Source organism: Suncus etruscus, chromosome 2 (assembly GCF_024139225.1).
Source record: "Suncus etruscus isolate mSunEtr1 chromosome 2, mSunEtr1.pri.cur, whole genome shotgun sequence".
NCBI lineage: Eukaryota > Metazoa > Chordata > Mammalia > Eulipotyphla > Soricidae > Suncus > Suncus etruscus.
In genome coordinates this window covers 27850406-27872940 of record NC_064849.1, presented here as the reverse complement: position 1 = coordinate 27872940, position 22535 = coordinate 27850406, and the positions used below count along the sequence as shown (strand labels likewise).

Below are 22535 nucleotides of genomic sequence, written 5' to 3'. Positions count from 1 at the left end.
ACTTTTATTTAATGCTGAGTACTAAGGAATGGGACATTCCTGCTGCAAAACATACTCATCAAGGAGGTACAGTTTGTATCTGTGTGGGATATATTATATTAAACATTTCAGAATTCATTTGTAATTTTGTCCTTAAAGTTTATTATAGGATCTTTTCCTAATTTGCCTTTTAATACATTTATTTTTTTATTAAATTAGGGGTGGTGATTTGGGGACCACTCCTTAGTATGCTCAAGACTTCTTCCTGGCTCTTGACTCAGAAATCATTCCTAATGGTGCCTGTGTTACTATATGGGATGCTTGGGATTAAACCCAGATGTCCCAGTGCAAGTCAACAACCCTACTGACTGTACTACCTCTCCAGCCTCCTAAATAAAAAAAAAAAAAAGTTTATTTTCTTGGGATTTGTTTGCTGCTAGTAGAAACCCAAAGACTAGCTGCAGATAGAAAGGAGACTTGAGATCATCTCCATAGAGCGTTTGCTGAGGGTCGGAAAATCTTTCCAAGAAACAAAATAAGTAGAAGTCGGACAGGAAATATTTTCTGTCTGCTTAATTGTTTATTTTTTCCTGTTTTGGGGTGTCATGCCTGACTGTGTTCAGGGGTAACTCCCAGCTCTATGCTCATAGGACAAGATACAGTGCTGGGGGCGGAACTAGGGATTCACATCCAAGGCAAGCTCTTTTCCTATCTCTGGCCACTTTAAGTTTTATGTGACATTCTGTTTCTGTTTGAGAGTGTTGAAGTTACTCTACTCACTTTCATCTAAGCATAGATTGCATAGTTAGTCCAATGACATATATAAAAGATCTGTAGCTTTGGCATTTATGTAGGGGTATATTTTGCAATTAGTATTTTACTTTCAGTTCTTAAATTCACTTAAAAATTCACATGGAGCTTAAATTATAGAGGAAAACAAAATTGTAGAGGAAAATTGTAGAGGAAAATTTCTGAAAGTGTACTTTATATTTTATAGGATTGATCAGCAAATATAGTATAAGGAAAATTTCTTAGATGCAGCCAGTAAACTCAAGCCATGAAAAATGGTCCATGTTCCTTTTGTGAGCAAACAAGGTGGTACTTTTGAATCTTTTGAGATTATGTAGTGAACACTTAAATATATCTGTTAGAGATATGTATTTTAATTTGTAGCTTAAGTTTTAAAAGATAAGCAAAGCAGTGGTATATTACTGCCCTAAATAATGCTTTTTTAAAAATATACCTTTGTGTACTTGTGATTTAGGTTTATGAACCTAGGCAGATGGCTTTTGACAGCCTACCCTTCCCACCACCTTAACTATAATTAATAAGTATCTGGATATATTATTGCCATTAAAAATAACCTAAAAATAACCTCTCTCTTTTTCTGATAGTGTTATTTTAAAATTTTGTTCCTATATTGCAAACCACAATGCCTAAAAAGGGATGGGGGAGAATGAAAGGAAAAAGAAAGTCTTGCCATGAGGAATGAGAAATGGGACATTGATGATGGGAAATGTACCTTGGGTAAAGGGATGGGTGTTGGACATTGTATGACTGAAACTTAATCATGAACAACTATAATTATCTCATGGTGAAGTTTGTTCCTTATAGAATAATAAATCTTCGAAAGTTAGAAATAATCCTGAGATGTTAAGATTTTAATATGGAAGGTTTCTGACTTAGCACCATTGACTTATGTTGACATCTAGGAAATCATGGATCGGATTTACAAAAATGTTATGAATAAAGTAAATGAAATGAGTAGTTTCCAACGCAATCTGTTTATTCTGGCATATAATTACAAGATGGAACAGATATCTAAAGGGTGTAGCACTCCTTTGTGTGACCGGTAAGTGCCTTCCCTTTCATAATTGAAGTGTGTTCACATTAGCAGCCCAGTTAGCAGAATCGTTATTACAAATTAATTTTTTAATTTGAAAGAACTCCTTTAGAATCTATGTACAGTAACATGAATAAATTAATTCCTCCCTCCCTCCCTCCCTCCCTCCCTCCCTCCCTCCCTCCCTCCCTCCCTCCCTTCCTTCCTTCCTTCCTTCCTTCCTTCCTTCCTTCCTTCCTTCCTTCCTTCCTTCCTTCCTTCCTTCCTTCCTTCCTTCCTTCCTTCCTTCCTTCCTTCCTCCCTTCCTCCCTCCCTCCCTCCCTCCTTCCTTCCTTAAAATAAATTGGCTTAATTATAAAATAGTCCAGAAAAGGAAAGTATGATCTTCAAATTGTTTTTACAGGAGTAGTAATATAGTTTACAATTCTTCAAATTACTTAAGACTTCAGTTCCTTTCCCAAGGGCACCTCTTTCTCCCACTCCTCCACCCCACCACTTTATATATCAATTGCTTTATTAACTGCTTATTGTTTTTTCAATAGTTGATGCTTTACCTGTTGCTTTCAGAGTTACCAGCCTTTTTTTGGACTAAATTTAGAAAGAAATCTTATTAAGGCGTTATCAATTATTGTAGGTTGAGTTTTGTTTTACTAAATTTTCCCCATCCCTTTAGTGTTACTGAGAAATAATCACTACACATCATCAATCACTTGATCAGTGAAATTGTAAAGCGTCAAATCCTTTTATTTGGGAAAGGATAGACATATTCAAGAAGGACTTAATCTTTAATGTTGAGTTTTGCAAAAAATATATACATTTGGTATTTGTATCAATTACATAAACTAGTAGCTTGTGAAAAACCTAGCAATGGTTTTCTTATTGTATAAAATTTGCCTGAGAATCTTAAATTCAAATACCACTTTAAACTTTTTTGATTGGTTGTGTTTGGGCCACACCTGACAGTGCTCACGGGTTACACCTGACTCTGCTCTCAGAAATCTCTCCTGGCAGCCTTGAGGGGGAGGACCATATGGGATGCGGGAGATCAAATCAAGGTCCATCCCTGTTGGCCACGTGCAAGGCAAAATGCCCTACGGTTATGCCATTCACTCTGGCCCCACTTTAAACAATTTTAAGATAAAATCATATATTTTTTATTTGATGGAAGTTTTAAAATTTCAGACTCAAATAATTGTGATCAAGTGACTTCTCAGATGATGGCAGTAGGTAATTCATGTAACTTAATCTCACAGTCCCTATTTTAAAAGTGAGAGATTTGAGCCCGAGCGATAGCTTGATGATCTAGATCCAGGATTTGATCCCTGGCACTGCTAAAATTGAAAAAAAAAGAAAAAAGAAAAAAGAAAAAGTAAAGAAGAAAAGAAATGGAATAAAATAATTTGGATTATCCCTTCAGACCATAAAACCTATGATTCTCATTCTGTTTCTTCCCTTTTTTAAGCTTTGTTTTCCGGAAAGTGCGAAGCTTGCTTGGTGGAAATACTCGACTTCTGCTATGTGGTGGCGCTCCTCTTTCCGCAGCCACACAACGGTTCATGAATATCTGTTTCTGCTGTTCCGTCGGTCAGGGATATGGACTCACTGAATCTTGTGGGGCTGGAACAATCACAGAAGGTAGCTAACTCTCTCCAAGTGGGGTGTGCCCCCTGAAAGAATTGGGAGCCCAATAGCAGGCATTGGGGGAGCAGAGGGAGTTCAGAGGGGGAGAAGGGTCATAGTATAGTGGAACAATGGTTAATTCCAAGTACTGGTAGTATTGGTACCAGTTTTAGTGTAGAATGGATACATCTAATAGAGCTTTTCATGTTAAATGATGGTATCACATTTTAAAAAATGACATTCTAGAAATATTTTAGCAGGCATTGGCTTTATTATATCCTCTGGCTCTACCAGTTATTACATTACCAGTTTTGTCATAAAATGAGCCTGTTTTGTCTGGTTTTAGAATATATCAGATGCAAGTTCCGAACTGGAGGGAACTTTTGCCTCCCAGAGCCAAATGATTGCATTCCTAGTGATGGCAGGTAGCGGTGCCATCTGGTCCAAGCCGTAGTGCTGTGCGCATTGCTTCTGTGATTTTGCTGCACAGTTCTTGGAAATGTTTCTTCTTGATGTTTTCTGGATGCTGAAAACCTCTGAATTCATTATTTTCCTTTTTAGTTGAGGGTTTCTGTGTACTATTCATAACGTCAGGTTTATCTTGGCATTCTTTTCAATCCTCACCCCAAGTTATGTTTTCTTTTTCTTTCTTTTTTTGTTTGTTTGTTTTTGGGCCACAGGGGTAACTCCTGGCTCTGCGCTCAGGAATCACTCCTGGAAGGCTCGGGGGACCATATAAGATGCCGAGGATGGAACCCGGGTTCATCCTCGGTCAGCCACATCCAAGGCAAATACCCCACCGCTGTGCTACCATTCTGGCCCCCCATGTTATATTTTCTATAGTTTGCAGAGCTACTATATATATTTATTTATTTTTATTTTTTTGGTTTTGGGTCATACCCGGCAGCGCTCAGGGGTTACTCCTGACTGCTCAGAAATCGTTCCTGGCAGGTCCAGGGGACCATATGGGATGCCGGAATTTGAACCACCAACCTTCTGCATGCAAGGCAAATGCCTTACCTCTCTCCAGCCCCTCTAAGTTATATTTTTAGGGGCCAGAGAGATGGGATGTAAAAGCAGTCTTATGTATAGGCATCTCCAGCACCTTTGAGTAACCTTCACTTCAATTGTTTGAAGGTTTTCTTTGAAATGAGTCTTAATAGAGAAAGGATAGTGGTGGGTGGTGGAAGGGTATTTATACTGCAGTGCTGACAAGCCTCGTTGGTAGAGGTTGTCTAAACATTTGTGTCCCTTTATTCTTTAAGATAGAGGCTCCCAACTAAGGATCAGGAACTAGGCAGTTACTTCCAAGTAGTGATAAGATACTGTAATGGATCTGAGAGATGTGGGGAACTGGAGCCGCTGGTGATCTTTGCATGGAGACCATGGTTAATTTGTACATAGATTGTTCAGATCATGAGAAGGATAACTATAGATTGGACCACACAGTATGTCATTCACCAGTTTGGGATCTCTTCGTTGAAGAATTCTCTAGGAATGTCTAAACTTTGGGGATAAATTAGCATTTTTCAGTATTTGGGTAACTTAGAAAATTTGTATTAAATACTATAATCAACTCTTTGTTTTTCAATTTGACCTTAGTGTGGGACTACAATACTGGCAGAGTGGGAGCACCACTAGTTTGCTGTGAAATTAAATTAAAGAACTGGGAAGAAGGTAAGAACCTGTTTTATCACAGAGCGCTAATTTATATAATAATCAATCTTTAAAATTAGAATTGTGCTTCAATTCTGCCCCCCCCTCCTTTTTTTGGGGGGGGGTCACACCCAGCAGCGCTCAGGGGTTACTCCTGGCTCTATGTCAGAAATTGATCCTGGCAGGCTGGGGGACCATATGGGATGCCAGTATTTGAACCACTGTCCTTCTACATGCAAGACAAACACACTATCTTCATGTTATCTCTTCAGCCCCATCTGTCCATATTTTAGAATATAAAATCTTTCTTTTCTTTCTTTTTCTTTCTTTTCTTCTTTCTTTCTTTCTTTCTTTCTTTTCTTTCTTTCCTTTCTTTCTTTCTTTCTTTCTTTTTTCTTTATTTCTTTCTTTCTTCCTTCCTTCCTTCCTTTCCTTCCTTCCTTCCTTCCTTCCTTCTTCCTTCCTTCGCTTCCTTCTTCTTCCTTCCTTCCTTCCTCTCTTCCTTCCTTCCTTCCTTCCTTCCTTCCTTCCTTCCTTCCTTTCCTCCTCCTTCCTTCCTTCCTCTCCTTCCTTCCTGCCCCCCTCCTCCCTCCTTCCTTCCTCCCCCCTCCCTTCTTCCCTCCCTCCCTCCTTCCTTCCCTCCCTCCCTTCTTCCTTCCTGCCCTCCTTCCCTCCCTCCCTCCCTACCTACCTCCCGGCAGGCATGGGGGTCCATATGCAATGTGGGATTCAAACCAACCACCTTAGGTCCTGGGTTGACTGCTTGCAAAGCAAACGCCGCTGTGCTATCTATTTTGTGCTATATTGTTTTTTTATAATAGAAATTATTTTTATCTACAGCTATGATTTATTTTACTTGACTTTAAGTGTTATTTTTTGCCCTTTTTTCTTTTTTTCAGGCCACAAACAGCCAGAAGTTACTTCTGGTTCTATGCTCAGTAGTTACTCTTGGCAGGTCTGGAGATAATACAGAATGCTGGGGATTGAACCTGGGTCAGCCATGTGCAAGGCAAATGCCCTCCCTGTTGTACTATCTCTCCAGCCTCTATAATTGCCATTGTTAAATGTATGCAAATTAGGAGTGATCATAACTCCTGTAATTATGAAAATTATAGCATTTTTTTTATCCTATGGGCTATAACCCAGACTCTAGAAAGGAAAATTAATAATCATTTCATAAATCTGTTGCTCTTCCCATTTCAGTTTTTTTTAACAACTAATATAATTAATTATAATTTTGGGGGTTGCATTTTTGTCCTTTTTTTTTTGTTTGTTTGTTTTTGTTTTTGGGCCACACCTGGCAGTGCTCAGGGGTTACTCCTGGCTGTCTGCTCAGAAATAGCTCCTGGCAGGCACGGGGGACCACATGGGACACCGGGATTCGAACCAACTATCTTTGGTCCTGGATTGGCTGCTTGCAAGGCAAACGCCGATGTGCTATCTCTCCGGGCCCTATTTTTCTCTTTTTCAAAGATTAAGATTTTGTGTCTTAAGGCTAGAGAGAAGGCATTTGCCTTGCACATGGCCAATACAGATTCAATTCCTGGTACCCCAAAGGTCCTGAGATCCACCAGGAGTAATCTGAGCACAGAGCCAGGAGTAACTCCTGGTACCAGTTAGATACTCAAAACAAAATGCATCATTTAAAGCTCATCAAATTGTTAGGATATTTAATTATGAAATTTACCTGTGTAGTATTTATAAATATTTTATATAGTCAATGTATTTTTAGTCTAATTTTTTTCCCTTGGAATAGTAGCTTAAAATCACAACTGCTTAGGGTTCAGCAACTGAAATATATCTTTGTTTTGTTTTGGGGTCACACCTGTTTGACGCTCAGGGGTTACTCCTGGCTATGTACTCAGAAATCACCCCTGGCTTGGGGGGATCATATGGGATGCTGGGGGATCGAACTGTGGTCCGTCCTAGGCTAGCGCTTGCAAGGCAGACGCCTTACCTCTAGTGACACCGCTCCAGTCCCCGCAACTGAAATATATCTTAGCTTTACATTGAGTCTGCTCCTTCATAGTACCTTCCTTACTTCCTCTTGGAAAAAAATTTACGATGAGCTATCCCTACTTAGAGAATAGTAGTTTGAAATTTTTACATGCTGTGTAGAGATCGAAATAATGACACCTCTAAATTTTTTTTAGGTGGATACTTTAATACTGATAAACCACACCCCAGGGGTGAAATTCTTATTGGTGGCCAAAATGTGACAATGGGATACTACAAAAACGAAGCAAAAACAAAAGCTGATTTCTTTGAGGATGAAAATGGACAGAGGTGGCTCTGTACTGGAGATATTGGAGAGTTTGATCCTGACGGTTGTTTAAAGATTATTGGTAAGCTGTCATGTGCAGGTTTGCAAAGGGGGGTTTCTGACATTGCTGACTAGGATACGTTATATCTAGAGAAGCTGTATAATCATATGAGTATATCTTTATATAATGTTGACATGGTGTGTTGCCTGAAATTTGAGAAATAAAAATTGTGGTGGAGATATTAGGATTTTAAGACTTGATGGTGCAGTATCTTAATAATTTCAGACTAGCCAGTAGCAGTAGTATTTATCATTTCTGTTCGATAACCTTAAGAGAAGTCATCCTTGAGGGGCAGATGTACAGCAGGGAGGGCATTTGCCTTACATGAGGCTGACCTGGGTTCAAGCTCCAGCATCCCATATGCTCCCCAGACCACAGAGCCAGAAGTAGTCATGAGCACTGCTAGGTGTAAAGGTCATCCTTGACTAGGGAGATAGATAGTTGGGAGGACTTGATGTTTTTGCATGCCAAAATTCTATCCCACGTTCAATCTCTACCTCATGATCATTAAAGTTTGGGGACCATACTTGGCTCTGTTCAAGGCTTAGTTCTTGTTCTCTACTCAGGGGTCACCACTGGTGTTTTTCTAAGGACCATAAAGTATATGGCAAGCACCTTAAAGCGTGTGCGTGCGTGTGTGTGTGTGTGAATTTTTTTGATACCTAGAGGTCATATAGGACAGAGCTTCCTCTGCTACAAAACTGCATTGGCCTTGTCATGGAGGGAAACCGGCTAGATGGCTTAGCATTAGGGTATAGGCGTGACATGTGTGCTCAGCTTGGTCCCCCTGCTCCTATAGGCTGTACTGCCAGGTTGAGTACTGCTGGGGATGGCAGTGTTTTGTTTTGTTTTTTATTTAATTTTTGTTTGGTTTTAATTGTTTTGTTTGAGCACTACTCAGTGGTGCTCAGGGCTGATCTCTCCTTGCGCTCAGAAATTACTTCTTGCAGGCTAATGATTGGAATGCTGGGGATCCAATCCGGTCATCTGAGTGCAATGCAAACATTCTTTCCACTGTACTATAGCTCCGGCCCTACAGTATTCTATTTAAAAGGGAGTCCCTCCCTCCTCATGGCTCATTTTAGGTTCTTTTCTTGTTTTTGATTTTGTTTTGTTTTTGGGCTACACCTGGTGACTCAGGGGTTACTCCTGGCTATATGCCCAGAAATCAATCCTGGCTTGGGGGACCATATGGGAGCCAGGTGATTGAACCACAGTCAGTCCTAGGTTAGCTCACTGCCACTGCTTCAGCCCCAGATCTTTTTTTGTGTATAGTCACTCACTACACTAGGAAAAACCTAGCCCAGTCGACTCATCAGCTTCTCCCCCAGAGCTGACCCATCCCCACTGCTTTGCTCCGAGTCTCACTGGCCTGTCATTGCAGTTCCCATCTTCTTACATGGCAGTGTGGGAAATTCCTTCCTACCACCATGCCCCTGTGTGGTCACTGAATGCCATTTTCCCTGGGCCACTCCCCCTCCTGACAGCTTCATCCTGGGCCCCACAGCTCAGTTCAGGATGTGCATGCCCCCTAATGCATCTGCTGCTGTTGCTGCTGCAGAAATCCTAGGTGTCAGATTTGTGTCTGCTCAGTCGAACCATAAGCAGGCTAGCTTTCCAGATGGGCAGAAGGGAGTGTTTCCACAAGTACCGAATATGGTGGGAGCGATATACTATACTTGCAGCTTCTCTGCACCCTCCTGCTGTGAAGGCTCACATCACTAATGAGCACTCCCTGACTCAGAAATTCAGATTTAATTGTGTTTGTTTAGTTTGTTTTGTTTTTGATCATTTTATTTTGTTTGGGGTCACACCCAGTGATATTAAAAAAATTAACTCCCTGCAGTGCTTAGGGACCATACGGGATGCCAGGAATCAAATCCAGGTCAGCCTCTGCAAGGCAAACACCCTACCTACTGTACTATCTCTCCTCCCTTTTTGTTGTGAATCTAATGGTACAAAAAAGGGGAACTACCTTGATCTTTTGACTTTTAGTGTAACTACTATAATGGATTTAGTTGGTCATTCATGAGTGGCTAATACGGTATTGAAGGTGTTCCTGATATTATTCTCCTTTGTTGTACCTCCTCTGGCTCTTGTATTTGCACAGATCGTAAAAAGGATCTTGTGAAGCTACAGGCTGGAGAATATGTTTCTCTTGGGAAAGTTGAGGCAGCTTTGAAGAATCTCTCCCTAATAGATAACATTTGCGCCTATGCAAACAGGTAAGAAAGGAGAGTTCCTGCTCCTGTGACTTCAGTCTTGGATGTGCTCTTGCCCTTGTTTATTCCCATCCTCTTTTGCCCTCTGATCATACTCAGAATTCTCTGTTGTCTCTGGGAATGGCTCTTCTTCCAAACATAGTCCACTTTTCTTCTCAGTGTCTCCTCTTACCTTTCTGTTGTTCCTGTTTTGTTTGTTTTATTGAAACCATTGTGATTTACAAAGTTTTTCTTTTTTCTTTTTCTTTTTTTCGGGCCACACCCGTTTGATGCTCAGGGGTTACTCCTGGCTAAGCGCTCAGAAATTGCCCTTGGCTTGGGGGGACCATATGGGATACTGGCAGATCGAACCGCGGTCACTGGCCCCGTGATTCACAAAGCTTTCTTATAGTTGGGTTTCAGATATCCAATGTATCAGGGCCACTCCCACCATCAGTGTCGACCACCCTCCAACCATGTTCCCAGAATGCATCCAATACTACCACCCTTTGCCCTGCCCTACAGCCTGCCAATGCAACAGACCCATTTTAAGTTTTGATTGTTGAAGTTTGGGTCTCATGATTTCATTGTTGTTGACTTTGGCTTGGATATTTATCTGTCCTTTTTTTTAAACATCATCAATGCACTGAGACTACTTGGCCCTCTGGGTTTTTGTTTGTTTGTTTTTTTTAGTTTATTTTTGTCTTAATTTGTGTACTGCTTTACTGTGGTGTTCTGTGTGTGTTTGAAAGGTGATGAAAAGTAAAATTATTCCTTTCTTTGGCTTCATTATCCACAGGGAAGCTTTTCAAAACTGTTCTGAAAGAAGGGGGGTAGGAGAAGTTGAAGTGCGGTGGTAAAGGAGCTAGCTATTCAACTCTTACTAACTTGCTCTAAGCCTAAATTTGCTTGGGGACTTAGCTAGAGGACCCACTCTCCCAACTAATCTAATGATAGTGGTTTGACAACAATGAGTGTCTCCAGCCCATAATGGTCCAGAGGTTATTGGGACAGGATTTCAGTGTACCAGAGATTGGGAATATACTTTAGGGGCCTAAAAACACAATGCAGAAAGACATCTATGTTCATTGCAGCACTACTGTATTCAAAATAGCTAGAATCTAGAAACAGTTCAAGTGCCCGAGAACAGATGAGTGGATAACGAAAATGTGGCACATTTGCACTGTTACTGCAGCTGTTAAGAACAATGAAGTCATGAAATTTCATTATATAGGAATAGATAATTGAGAAGTTATGCTGTGTGAAATGAGTCAGAGGAAGAGAGATAGATAGAGAATGATCATACTCATTTGTGGGATATAAAAATATACTGTAGTAACAATACCCAAAGACATCAAAGTCAGGGGACTGGTCCATGGTAGGAAGCTTGCTACACAATGTAGAATGCAGTTAGAGCAGAGAAGGGACCAATAGGACAATGTAGTTTGGAAATGGTCACCCTGCACAAGAACTGGCTGCTGAAAGGAGGTAAAGTAATACACATGATATCCCTTCAGTAACACTATCACAAAACAGTGTCTAAAAGAGAGGTAGAGAAAGAGAAAGAGAAAAAAGAAAAAAAAGTCTGCCATAGAGGCAGGGGTGGAGGGGAAGAAGAATGAAAGAGAAACCAGGACATTGATAGCAGGAAATGTGCACTGGTGAAGGGATGGGTGTTGGATGTTGCTTAGCCAAAACTCAGTTCATAAGCAATTTTGTAACTATGTCACAATAATTAAGTGAATGAAAAATGTATTAATTAAAGGGGGAAGTACCAGAGGTTATTATTTCTTGGGGAATGAGGCATTTGCCTAACAGTAATACATGCAATAATTATTCTCTGTTGATGATGATTTTTCTGTCGCTGTTGGGGATTATTACAGGAAGAATACATGCTCAGATCTCAAGTCCCATTTAGAAAGACTTTAAGGTACAGTCCAAGTCACAGTGATTAAAAATAATTCAATGATTAAGACTGATGAAATTAATTCTGCTTGTAACATTAATTAGCTGTGACATATTCTCTTTCTCAGTGTTCCAGTTCTGGCTTTTACTCCATGATTTCAGCTGGTTGCTGTCTTTGGCAGGCTTAGTCCACATTCCTCTTTCATCATAAACTTCCCTGATTAAAAGGGGGGCACTTTATGCCAGTTTTTTCTAGGTGCAGATGATGATTTATATTAATTTTTGTTTTTACTGGACATATTACTGTCAGGTTCTTTTTTTTTAAACTAGATTTTCTGTCATTGAAATAAGTTATATGCCACTATTCATAATTGAAATTGTGAAATGTTAAAGGTCAAGATTTAGTTAAGCAGCTAACTCCATTAAGCATGGGAACCGTTTTGTTTTGTTTTGTTTTGTTTTCGGGGGGAGGGGTCACATCTGGTGGTGCTCAGGGGTTATTCCTGGCTCTGTACAGCTCGGGGGACTATACGGGATACCAGGAATTGAACCGGGGTTGGACGTGGGTTGGTCGTGTGCAAGGCAAGTGTCCTACCACTGTGCCATCACTTGGATGCCCAAGCATGGGAACTTTTCTTTTTGGGGGTAACAGCCAGCTGCATTCAGGGGTTACTCCTGGCTCTGCTCAGAAATCACTCCTGTTAGGCACGGGGGACCATATGGAATGCCAGGGATTTGAACCACTGTTGGTCTTGGTTGGCTGCTTTCAAGGCTTGCAAGGCAAATGCCCAACTGCTGTGCTCTCTCTCTCTGGCTCCAAGCATGGGAACTTATTTTTTATATATATATATATATATATATATATATATATATATATATATATATATATATATATATATTTATTTATTTTTTTTTTTTTTTTGGTTTTTGGGTCATACCTGGCAGCCGGACATATGGAATGCTGGGATTCGAACCACCATCCTTCTGCATGTAAGGCAAATGCCCTACATCCATTCTCTCTCCAGCCCAGCATGAAAACTTTTAATGGAATTAACCAGGGGTCCTTACACTATGGCTGTTAAGCCACATGCAGCCCATCGAAGACATTTATCTGGCCCGCTGGATGTTTTTCATAGTAGATATTGTTCGTAGTAACTCCTGAGTGCTGCTTGGTCTGGCCCATTAGCAGTCTGAGGGACAGTGAACTGGCCTCCTGTTTAAAAAGTTTAAAGATCCTGGAATTAAACTGTAGAAGTGATGGTGCCTGAAATAAGCCTTGTAGATACTTAATATTCTTCATATACTCCTTTGAAATAGTAATGGGTTGATGTCTACTAAACTGTTGGAGTGATGGGTAACTACAGTCTTCGAGATATGCACTCTCTGGTTCCTGAGCCTCGCATGCCCTTTCTATATTGCAGCTATCACTCTTATGTCATCGGGTTTGTTGTGCCAAATCAGAAGGAACTGACAGAACTAGCTCGAAGGAAGGGACTTAAGGGCACGTGGGAGGAGCTGTGTAACAGCTGTGAAATGGAAAATGAGGTCCTGAAAGTGCTTTCAGAAGCTGCTATCTCAGGTAAGTGATTATCCATCCTGTCTACCTTGCAAAACTCAGGTCACTTCACTTCTTGCTTTGACAAGAAGTAGTTTCCTACCTGGGGTATCTAGAACATGCTTAATCAGTTCTTTCCCAAATCTCTTTTCAGATCATTGGCTCCAAGGAGACTGAGAGACCCAAGTACCAGAATGTCCTTATCTCTCTAGTCTCTGTTTTCAGGATTTTGGTTGGCCTTTCCCCAGCCCCCCACATTGTTCCCACCCCTCTCATCTCCATTGTTTCTAGGGCCTTTTGCAGCTCACTGGGTACTGAGTATACAGAGAACAGCTTAGATGCTCTGGAGCCTTCTATACTGTAAATGTACTGTTAGTTGGCTGAGCCAACTCTTCTGTGTATTTCCCTTATTATGGGAGAGGGCAGTGAGAGTAGTTTAATATTGGAGAGGGGCATGAGAATAGTTGAATATTAGTGGATGAATAAAAGCACCTCATATTATATATTATATTATATAATTAACCATGTATTATATTTGTAATATTTGTATATTTAAGGCTGATGACTCAACATATAGCATAAGTATTTGAGCATCTTCCATATTTCTTGTCTAAACTCCTTATCTGAGAGATTGATTAGTTGGTTGGCTGCTTTCTGGTCATCAGTTTGTCATCTTCATTCTCTATGTCTGATGCTGGCCTGTGTTGTTTCCCCATTGCCACACTTGTATTGTGGGTTTTTCTACGTGTTGTGGTGGTATTCGTTGGCTAAATGATGTGCGCAGCCACGCTCCTCTGGCTCCGCCTTTTCTGGGTCAGTCGACTTGCCTCCAAGGAAGGGGAGCCCTCTGTGGATGAAGCTTCACACAGGATCAAATCTTAGGCGCAAGCACACAGCAGAGAAGACAGTCCGGGGAAAGATGCTGGGCTTCAGTGATCCAGCTCAGTTCTTAGTGTGATTTTTTTTTCTTCTTGTTACATTGGCGTTCTTTCCGTGGCATTCTTTCCTTAGAGCGCACAGCCATGTAGCGAAGCTGAGCCAAAATGCTCTTCTGGAGCCTCTGGGAGAGCGAATTTTCTGGGCCCTTTTCGGCTCACTCCCAAGAGGGTTAGGAGACAGGACAGAAGACAAACGCACACAGGCAGCACTGAGTTTCTCACAGTCGGGCCCCACTGGTCTGGCGTAGATTTTCCCAGCCTGACTTCACAAACGGGAACATATAGCATAAGTATTATTGATTCTCCATGGGTAAGGGATTGGAGGCTGAAAAATGTAAATTGCATGTAACTAGGTAGAATGTTCTCGACCCTCAACTTCAGTCATAGTTATGCTTGGAAGCAAGACAATTTCCTATCCAGCATATAGGGATTTTAAAAAGACTAGGATCAATACTAAATTGTGTGAATCGATGCGTATCTGTTGGACATCTATGTCCTTTCTCAGTAAGTTGGAATAATGAAACAGTAGGCAAAATTGTATATAATAACTTTTCCTTTGCATTTTAGCAACTCTACTGAGATATCATTTACACATTGTACAGCTGTCATCACAGTTTTAGAGCATTATTATTACTCCAGAAAGAAATCTTGTGCCTATTAACAGTCACTCCCCTTCACATTGCAGTCTTCCCAGGATATTTAGTCTCCCATAGTTGCCCATCTAGAAGTTTTATATAAGTAGAACCAGAGTATATCTGTTTTTTGTGTGTTCTGTGTGTGCACGGGCACATGGGGTTTCTTTTTGTAGTATAATGCAGTGTTCATTCTTATTATCTCTCATATAGTATGTGTGAACACTTAATTCCCTTTTATTGGCACATAGGAAGTCATCCTGTACTACATTATATGTACCCACTCAGGGAAAGCATTGGTATTTGCATGCACACGTCTGTTTCCCTGTGTGGTCCTCTTTACTGAGCTCTTGTTAACTTTATTCTGGACCTTTTAAGAAACAACCAGACCATTGTTTTTTTGGGACTATATATATATAATATTATAATTATATGTCATGTTATAACACAACACAACATAATATAACATAACAAACATAACATAACAAACATAACATAACATAACAAACATAACATAACATAACATAACATAACATAACATAACATAACATAACATAACATAACATAACATAACATAACATAACATAACATAACAACATATCCTTTTTTATTTTTGGGTTTTGGGCCACACCTGGTGGTGCTCAGGGGTTGAAATCGCTCCTGGCAGGCACGGGGACCATATGGGATACCAGAATTCAAACCAATGTCAGTCCTGTGTCAGCTGCTTGCAAGGCAAATGCCCTACTGCTGTGCTATCTCTCCAGCCCCTTGGGACTATATTTGATGATGCTCAGGGATTACTTCTGGCTCTGCACATATGCATCACTCCTGCTGGTGATGTTAAAAGGATCATATGGAATGCTGGGGATTGAACTCATGTTGGTCCCATGAAAGGCAAGAGCTTTACTGCTATATCCCCACCCCACAACTCCATCCTCAGCCCCCATTTCTTAAGAAAGATCTCTTCCTGCTAACATTTATTTATTCATTCATTCATTCATTCATTCATTCATTCATTCATTCATTTATTTATTTTTGGGCCACACCCGGCGTTGCTCAGGGGTTACTCCTGGCTGTCTGCTCAGAAATAGCTCCTGGCAGGCATGGGGGACCATATGGGTCACCGGGATTCAAACCAACCACCTTTGGTCCTGGATCGGCTGCTTGCAAGGCAAACGCCGCTGTGCTATATCTTCGGGCCCTTTTATTTATTTTTTTAAGGTGTTTTTTAAACACCTGCAATACTCAGGGGTTTCAGGGATTACTTTGATTCTACACAAAGGATTTGCTTCTGGGAGGCTAAAAGACCATATGGGATGCTGGGAAATCAAACCCAGGTTGGCTGCATGCTAGGCAAGTACCCTACCTACTCAGGCCCTATACCTGCTAGATTTTTTGTATTTTGTTTTTGTTTTGTTTTGTTTTTGGGCTACACCTGGGGATGCTCAGGATTTACTGCTGGTTTTGCACACAGGAACCACTTCTCATGAATTTGGGAATTTAGGATCCCAAGGATTGAACTTGGATTCATTGGGTGTGAGACAAGTACTCTACCCACTGTAACATCTCTCTCGCCCCACCTGCTACTTTTAAGCAGGTGAAACAGCCAATAGATTATATATATTAAGAAATGTCAGGAACTGTTGTTTGTAGCTGTTGGCAGCTGGTGAGCTGAACTTGAAACGGTAGATCAGACTTGAGGTTGAGCCGGAACTGAGACACCAGCTGAGGCTAGTGACCACAGAGAGTCTGGTGGTGGTATTTGAGGTCTGATCACAAGGCCTTTAGCTAATTGAACAAGACTCACTTAGATGGTCCAGGATGAGTTTCTTTATATGAAGTAAATTGCTTCTAGACTCACATGTACATCAAAGCTTCAGAGCAATATATTGACATGGTCTTTGCCACCAGTGACTCACAGTCAAGTGTGGTTTGATTAATACAAACTACAGTTCCAGAGTCCCTGTACTAATGTATATTTGAATTTCTGGGATCTCTAGCCTAAGCCGATGAATGCATGAAACTTGCCACTGTATCCTTCAACTATACTATAGTAAGTTTCCACAGAATGGCAGTAACAAAGCCAGGTTGGACCTAATGTGACATGACTGAATTTGTAAACAGTTGCGAATAGATTAACCAAATTAGCCCAGAAGCTGATGCACAGTTTTTTGAATCATCTCCCACCTTTATCCTTGGCTATTCCATAGCTCCGATACTGTGATGTAGTTTACTTACTCATTCACTCTCCCATAGGTAAGAGAATAAGAAGAAAAAAGGCCAAAAAAATTATTTTATGTATAGTCATACCTCTGCTTTGGCCAGAGATGGCTATGGTCTGCTCAGCTGTGTATGTGCGCGCACGGCGCCCCACATGGACATGCTCTATGACAAATGCAGTGCTGAGTCGATCCACCAGTGGATCAGACAGCCCCTCTCTCTACTGTCTCAAGAGCCTGCAAAATTGGAGATATTATAGTCCCCGTTTCTGTCACTGATCCTGTGGCCCCAACTGTGTTATTTTCCATAAATGATGGTTTCTTCCTGTTTTCTTGTGGAATAATTTTGAGGCAGATATGAAAGTGCAGTGTTAAGCAGTGGAAATGTGAGTGCCCCATGCATGGTCCTACTTGCTGCCATGAAGCATCCACATTTTTAACTGGATGATTCCACTGTGTTTGGGAACCCGGCCTATGGTCCCGGCAAGCCATTTTCTTCACAGTGGTTTTTACTTCTGATCTATGTGCAGTTTTTAAGGTCTCTTGTTCCCAAGTTCCTTGTGCCTTTAAAATGCAGTTTTAATGAGACCTAAGTCATTCTTTCCTTGTACTAGACTGCACCATAAGACCAGAAATTTAGGGCTGGGCAGTGGCGCTATAGGTAAGGTGCCTGCTTTGCCTGCGCTAGCCTTGGACGGCCTGCGGTTCGATCCCCCGGTGTCCCATATGGTTCCCCAAGCCAGGATCAACTTCTGAGCGCATAGCCAGGAGTAACCCCTGAGCGTCACCGGGTGTGGCCCAAAAACAAAAACAAACCAAAAAAAGACCAGAAATTTACTTATTTGGTATCTTTATTAAATAGTGCTTTTTGGGTACTTCAATAGGATAATTTGTTTGCTCTTTTTTTGAATGCATGCAAAAAATAGTCTATTAAGGCAAAGTTTTTGTCATTTCCACCCTGCACCTTGGAGGGGCTCTAGCTGTCATCCCTCAGTCACTGTGTTAGCAATATGACTAAGCCACCCACTCTCAGAGGGCCTGGCTCCAACAGGATTCTCTTTTAACTCTTACTCTAATCTCCTAAGTGATATATACATTACAATAAAGCAAAAAAAAAAAAATAGGTGTGAGTAAAATAATGACACCCTTTAGGCTGGAGAGAGAACACAGGGGTAAGGTGCTTGTCTTACCTGGTTTGATCATGGCACTGCATTCTGGTCCCATGGGCCCTGCCAGGAGTGATCACTGACACAGGACCAGGAGTACTAAGTCATGATCACTGCAGATGTAACCTTAAAACAAATAAAAAAAAAGAAGACACTCTTTTTCCTTGATCCTGGATCCTCGAGTTTGTAAGAGGTGGAATGCAGTGTGCATCCTCCTTTTCCTACATATATATTCATAGATACATATGTGAAAGTTTATTTTTGTTTTAACTGGGGGCCCACACCTGATGGGGTGCCAGGAATAAAATCTAAGTGGGCCAGATACAAGTGGGCAAATAACCTTTTTGCTATACTACCACCCAGCCCATTGTGTGTGTAAAAGGTTGTCTTGTATGAAACAGAAGAGTCTAGAGAGATAGAACAGCTGGTGAAGCACTTGCCTTGCAGGTGATTGATCTGAGTTCAGTCTCCAAGATCCCTTAAGGTATCTCAAGCACTATTGGGAAAATTCCTGGGTACAGAGCCAGGAATTAACCCTTGAGCATTGCCAGAGTGTGGCTCCAAAATAAAAAAAAAAAAAAAAAAAAAAAAGGAAAACCTACCCTTTTAACCTAGCAGTATATATATTGTAAGTTATTAAAAGCTATAGTGTTTGCTGAGAATTTAATTGTATGCTTGTTTTACCCATGCATTCACTTCCCTTTTCTCTTCTTCACCATCTCAGCAAGTCTGGAAAAGTTTGAAATTCCTGTAAAGATTCGTTTGAGCCCTGAACCATGGACCCCCGAGACCGGTCTAGTGACAGACGCCTTCAAACTGAAGCGCAAAGAGCTGAAAACCCACTACCAGGCGGACATTGAGCGAATGTATGGGAGAAAGTGATGGTCTTCTTCCAGCCTCCATCTGCTGCAGGGAGCTCAGATCAACTAGGAAAATACTTGAAATGCATGTCTCAGTCTGTGAGGCAAACTCATTCCTCATATTTAACCTAAACTGTTACTTCTCACTACGTCACCGTTTTTAACTGACAGGATTAGTAAAATATTAAGACAGCAAACTTGGTGTCTGTCTCTTCTTTCTTCCCCTCCTCCAATTTGCATTTCCACCCAGGACTGCATTCATCAGCATGAGGACTTTCTGAATCCTGTTGGGGAAAAGTACTTTTAAGACCTCAAGTTTTTAAGACATGATTTCTATGTTCTGTATAATGTTCAGTTTGTAACTTTTTAAAGTTTGGATGTATAGAGGGATAAATAGGAAATATAAAAAAATTGGTTATGGGGGGGCTTTTTTACTTACTGTATTTAAAAATGCAAGGTGTGAAATTATGTAAATTTCAAATACTTCTAAATCATTGTTGAACAAAAGATTTGTTGCTCTGTATTTACTGTCCTGTATGCATTTGAGAGAAATAAATATACCCATACTTATGTTTGAAAGTGAGACATTGTGAATATATGCCTGAAAGTGTCTTCTTTGTTTTTTCTTTTTTTGTGAAAGTGTCTTCTTTATATCTTTTTATTTTTTTGTACTGCATGAAATAAAACGGCAGCAGAGGCTTGTGGCATAGGAAAATACAAAAGTAATTGTTCATAGTAATTGACTCAGAATGCTCAGTCTTCTACTTAGCTGCTAATCACAAAATAATCCAGAAAAAGGAGATAGAAAATTCTGTTTTTTTTTTTTTTCATTAATCATATAATATTAACTTGTCTATTTGACATTTTGTGGAGAATGGAAAAATGTTCTATGCTACTTTTTTCTACCCTAACCCTTACTTTGCCTTTTTCATTTTGATATTTTGGGAGGGGGTTGTGTATGGCACACCTGGTCAGGGGGTCAAGCTCTAGGTCTCATCATATATAAGATACGCTTTTATTTTGGAGCCACAGAAGTTAGTTTATGAAGAAAAGAATTCTCAATCTTTTGTTTATCGGGATTATTTTTTGATTTATAAAAGTGTATGGGGGAACTGGAGAGATAGCATGGAGGTAAGGGCATTTGCCTTGCATGCAGAAGGACGGTGGTTCAAATCCCGGCATCCCATATGGTCCCTCAAGCCTGCTGGGGGCGATTTCTGAGCCTAGAGCTAGGATTAGCCCAAGTGCTGCTGGGTGTGACCCAAAAACAAAACAAAAAAAAAAACAAAAAAGAAAAGAAAATATGGGAAAAGGTTCTCAAGTGGTGTCGGATCCTGGTGCCTGCCCCACTGTACTGACCAGGTCAGTGTTTAGACCCAGCAGTAAAATTAATCATGCTGGGGACCTCCAGGTATTTTTGAAATACCTAAGAGGTTCTTGGAAAGTTTGCCTTGTCAGTGTTGTCAACTTTTCCTAACAGCTTATTTATAAAGAACCTTAGCCTGACTGGAGCCACGGTACTGCAGGTAAGGAACTTACCTGCATGCTGCTGACTGGCCTTTGATCCTCAGCAAACATAGTCCCCAGAGTTTGCCAGGAGTAAGCCTTGAACACTGCTGGGTGTGGCCCCCCCATAAACTCTGGATCAGAGAGGTAGTATACGGGGTAAGGCCTCACATTCTCATTACCACATCAGAGTGATCCTGAGCACTGTATTTTGTCATACCCCCTGAGTTCTATATGAACATGAGTTAAAATTTAGTTTAAAAGTTTATATGTGAAAGGTATTTTTTTTGAATGGGAGCATGTGGGGGATTGTTCTTAGAATCCTGATTGTATGATACTGTTTTCTTATGTATTGCTTGTCTGCTGTTATTCCAGAATTATAAGGAGTGCTATTCTAGCAATTAGGATTTGAACCCGAAGGTTGGTGGATGCCCAAGCCCCTCCTCTACTTCTGTCAACCAGTTTAAACTTGGCTGATGCAACATGTACTAAGAACCTATAGTTTTATCCCTAGCTTGAAGCCCATCAGCCCTATAAAAGGGCTTGCAAGCCCTATCGGGTCTTCGCCACTCATGAGAAGTGAGGCCCCAACATGCTGGTAATAAACTCCCCTGCAGTCTCTCCTAGCAGTCTGTGAGTCGGATCTTGAGTCGAGCTTACTAAAGATCGTTAAAAAAAAAACCACTGGGTCCAGAAAGATACTACTATAGTGGGTATACAGTCCTTACATTGTATACAGTAGGCCCTGGTTTGATCTTTGGTGCTAGGAGCTAGGAATAAGTTATGAGCACTGCTGGGTATGGCCCCCCTCCAAAGAAAAAAAGTCTACTGGCATGTCTGGAGTGAACCCAGTTTCTTTTCAAATGTAAGCTGTGTTTCTACTCTTGAACTATCCAACCTCATTCTTTTCTGAATTTCTCTCTCTCTCTCTCTCTCTCTCTCTCTCTCTCTCTCTCTCTCTCTCTCTCTCTCTCTCTCTCTCTCTCTCTCTCCCTCCCTCCCTCCATCCCTCCCTCCCCCACCCCCCGTTTTTGGACCACACCAGGTGACACTCGGGTTACTCCTGTCTATGTGCTCAGAAATAGCTCCTGATTTGGCGGACCATATGGGATGTCAGGGGATTGAACTGTGGTCCATCCTAGGTTACCATGTGTGCAAGGCAGACGCCCTAAAGCTTGGCCTCTGCTCCAGCCCTTTTTGTTTGTTTTTGGACCACCACCGGTGATGCTCAGCGGTTATTCCTGGCTATGCGCTCAGAAATCACTCCTGGCTTGGGGGACCATATGGGATGCTGGGGATCAAACTGAGGTCCGTCCCAGGTCAGCTGCATGCAGTGCAATTGCCCTATCCTACCGCTGCGCTATCGCTCTGGCCCCGCATTTTAAAAAGCAACAAGAGGCAAAAAGAAAACATGGGAAGACATATGAAAGTAGATCTGCATAGGATAGTGGATGTGATGAAGACCTCAAGCCTGTACCTGATCATCTGACAACATCATTTACAAATCCTTATCGCAATAGCGTGTTTTGTTGACATTGATGTATTGCTTTGAATGTTTTTCTCCTTGTCATTGTAAAATTTTATAGTTTGGAAAAATTGCTATGATGAATGAAAATATGAAAGAAATGAGATGGGACTCCCATCATTGTATGGGGAGAGAATTTGTTAATGTCATTGCTTAAATTATATTTACACAAAGTATTCAGAGGAAAGTGATTGATAGTGCTTCTTTTCAGAAACATCACAAACATTGGTTTAGTCTGAGACTAGTCTATTCTTCAGTACTTTTGTCTTAAAATAGCATGTGTCAGGTGCTAGCTTGGAAATTTTAAATGAGAATCCCTTTACCAACAAGTTTTTTTCTCTTTTAGCCAAATCCTCAATGATTTGAAAAATATCTCTTAATATTACTCATTCAGGCAGAAGGAAAATGTTGGTCAGGTTTTTTTTGTTTGTTTGTTTGGGCCACACCCGGTAACGCTCAGGGGTTACTCCTGGTTATGCGCTCAGAGGTCGCTCAGAGGTCGCTCCTGGCTTGGGGGACCATGTGGGACGCCAGGGGATCGAACCGCAGTCCGATCCTAGGCTAGCACTAGCAAGGCAGACACCTTACCTCTAGCACCATCCCACC

General features: G+C 41.0%; 1 protein-coding gene across 1 annotated transcript in view; it reads left to right on the top strand.

Moving 5' to 3' along the window:
• Positions 1 to 19477, top strand: part of ACSL3 (acyl-CoA synthetase long chain family member 3) — an 82085-nt gene extending 62608 nt beyond the window's left edge. The window contains exons 9-15 of the mRNA XM_049768156.1: positions 1692 to 1831; positions 3285 to 3457; positions 5045 to 5119; positions 7252 to 7443; positions 9533 to 9647; positions 12950 to 13107; positions 18763 to 19477. Of these exons, the coding sequence (XP_049624113.1) occupies positions 1692 to 1831; positions 3285 to 3457; positions 5045 to 5119; positions 7252 to 7443; positions 9533 to 9647; positions 12950 to 13107; positions 18763 to 18920 (1011 nt within the window). The 3' untranslated portion in view covers positions 18921 to 19477. The remainder of the gene's footprint in view (positions 1 to 1691; positions 1832 to 3284; positions 3458 to 5044; positions 5120 to 7251; positions 7444 to 9532; positions 9648 to 12949; positions 13108 to 18762) is intronic.
• The last annotated feature ends 3058 nt before the right edge of the window (positions 19478 to 22535 follow it).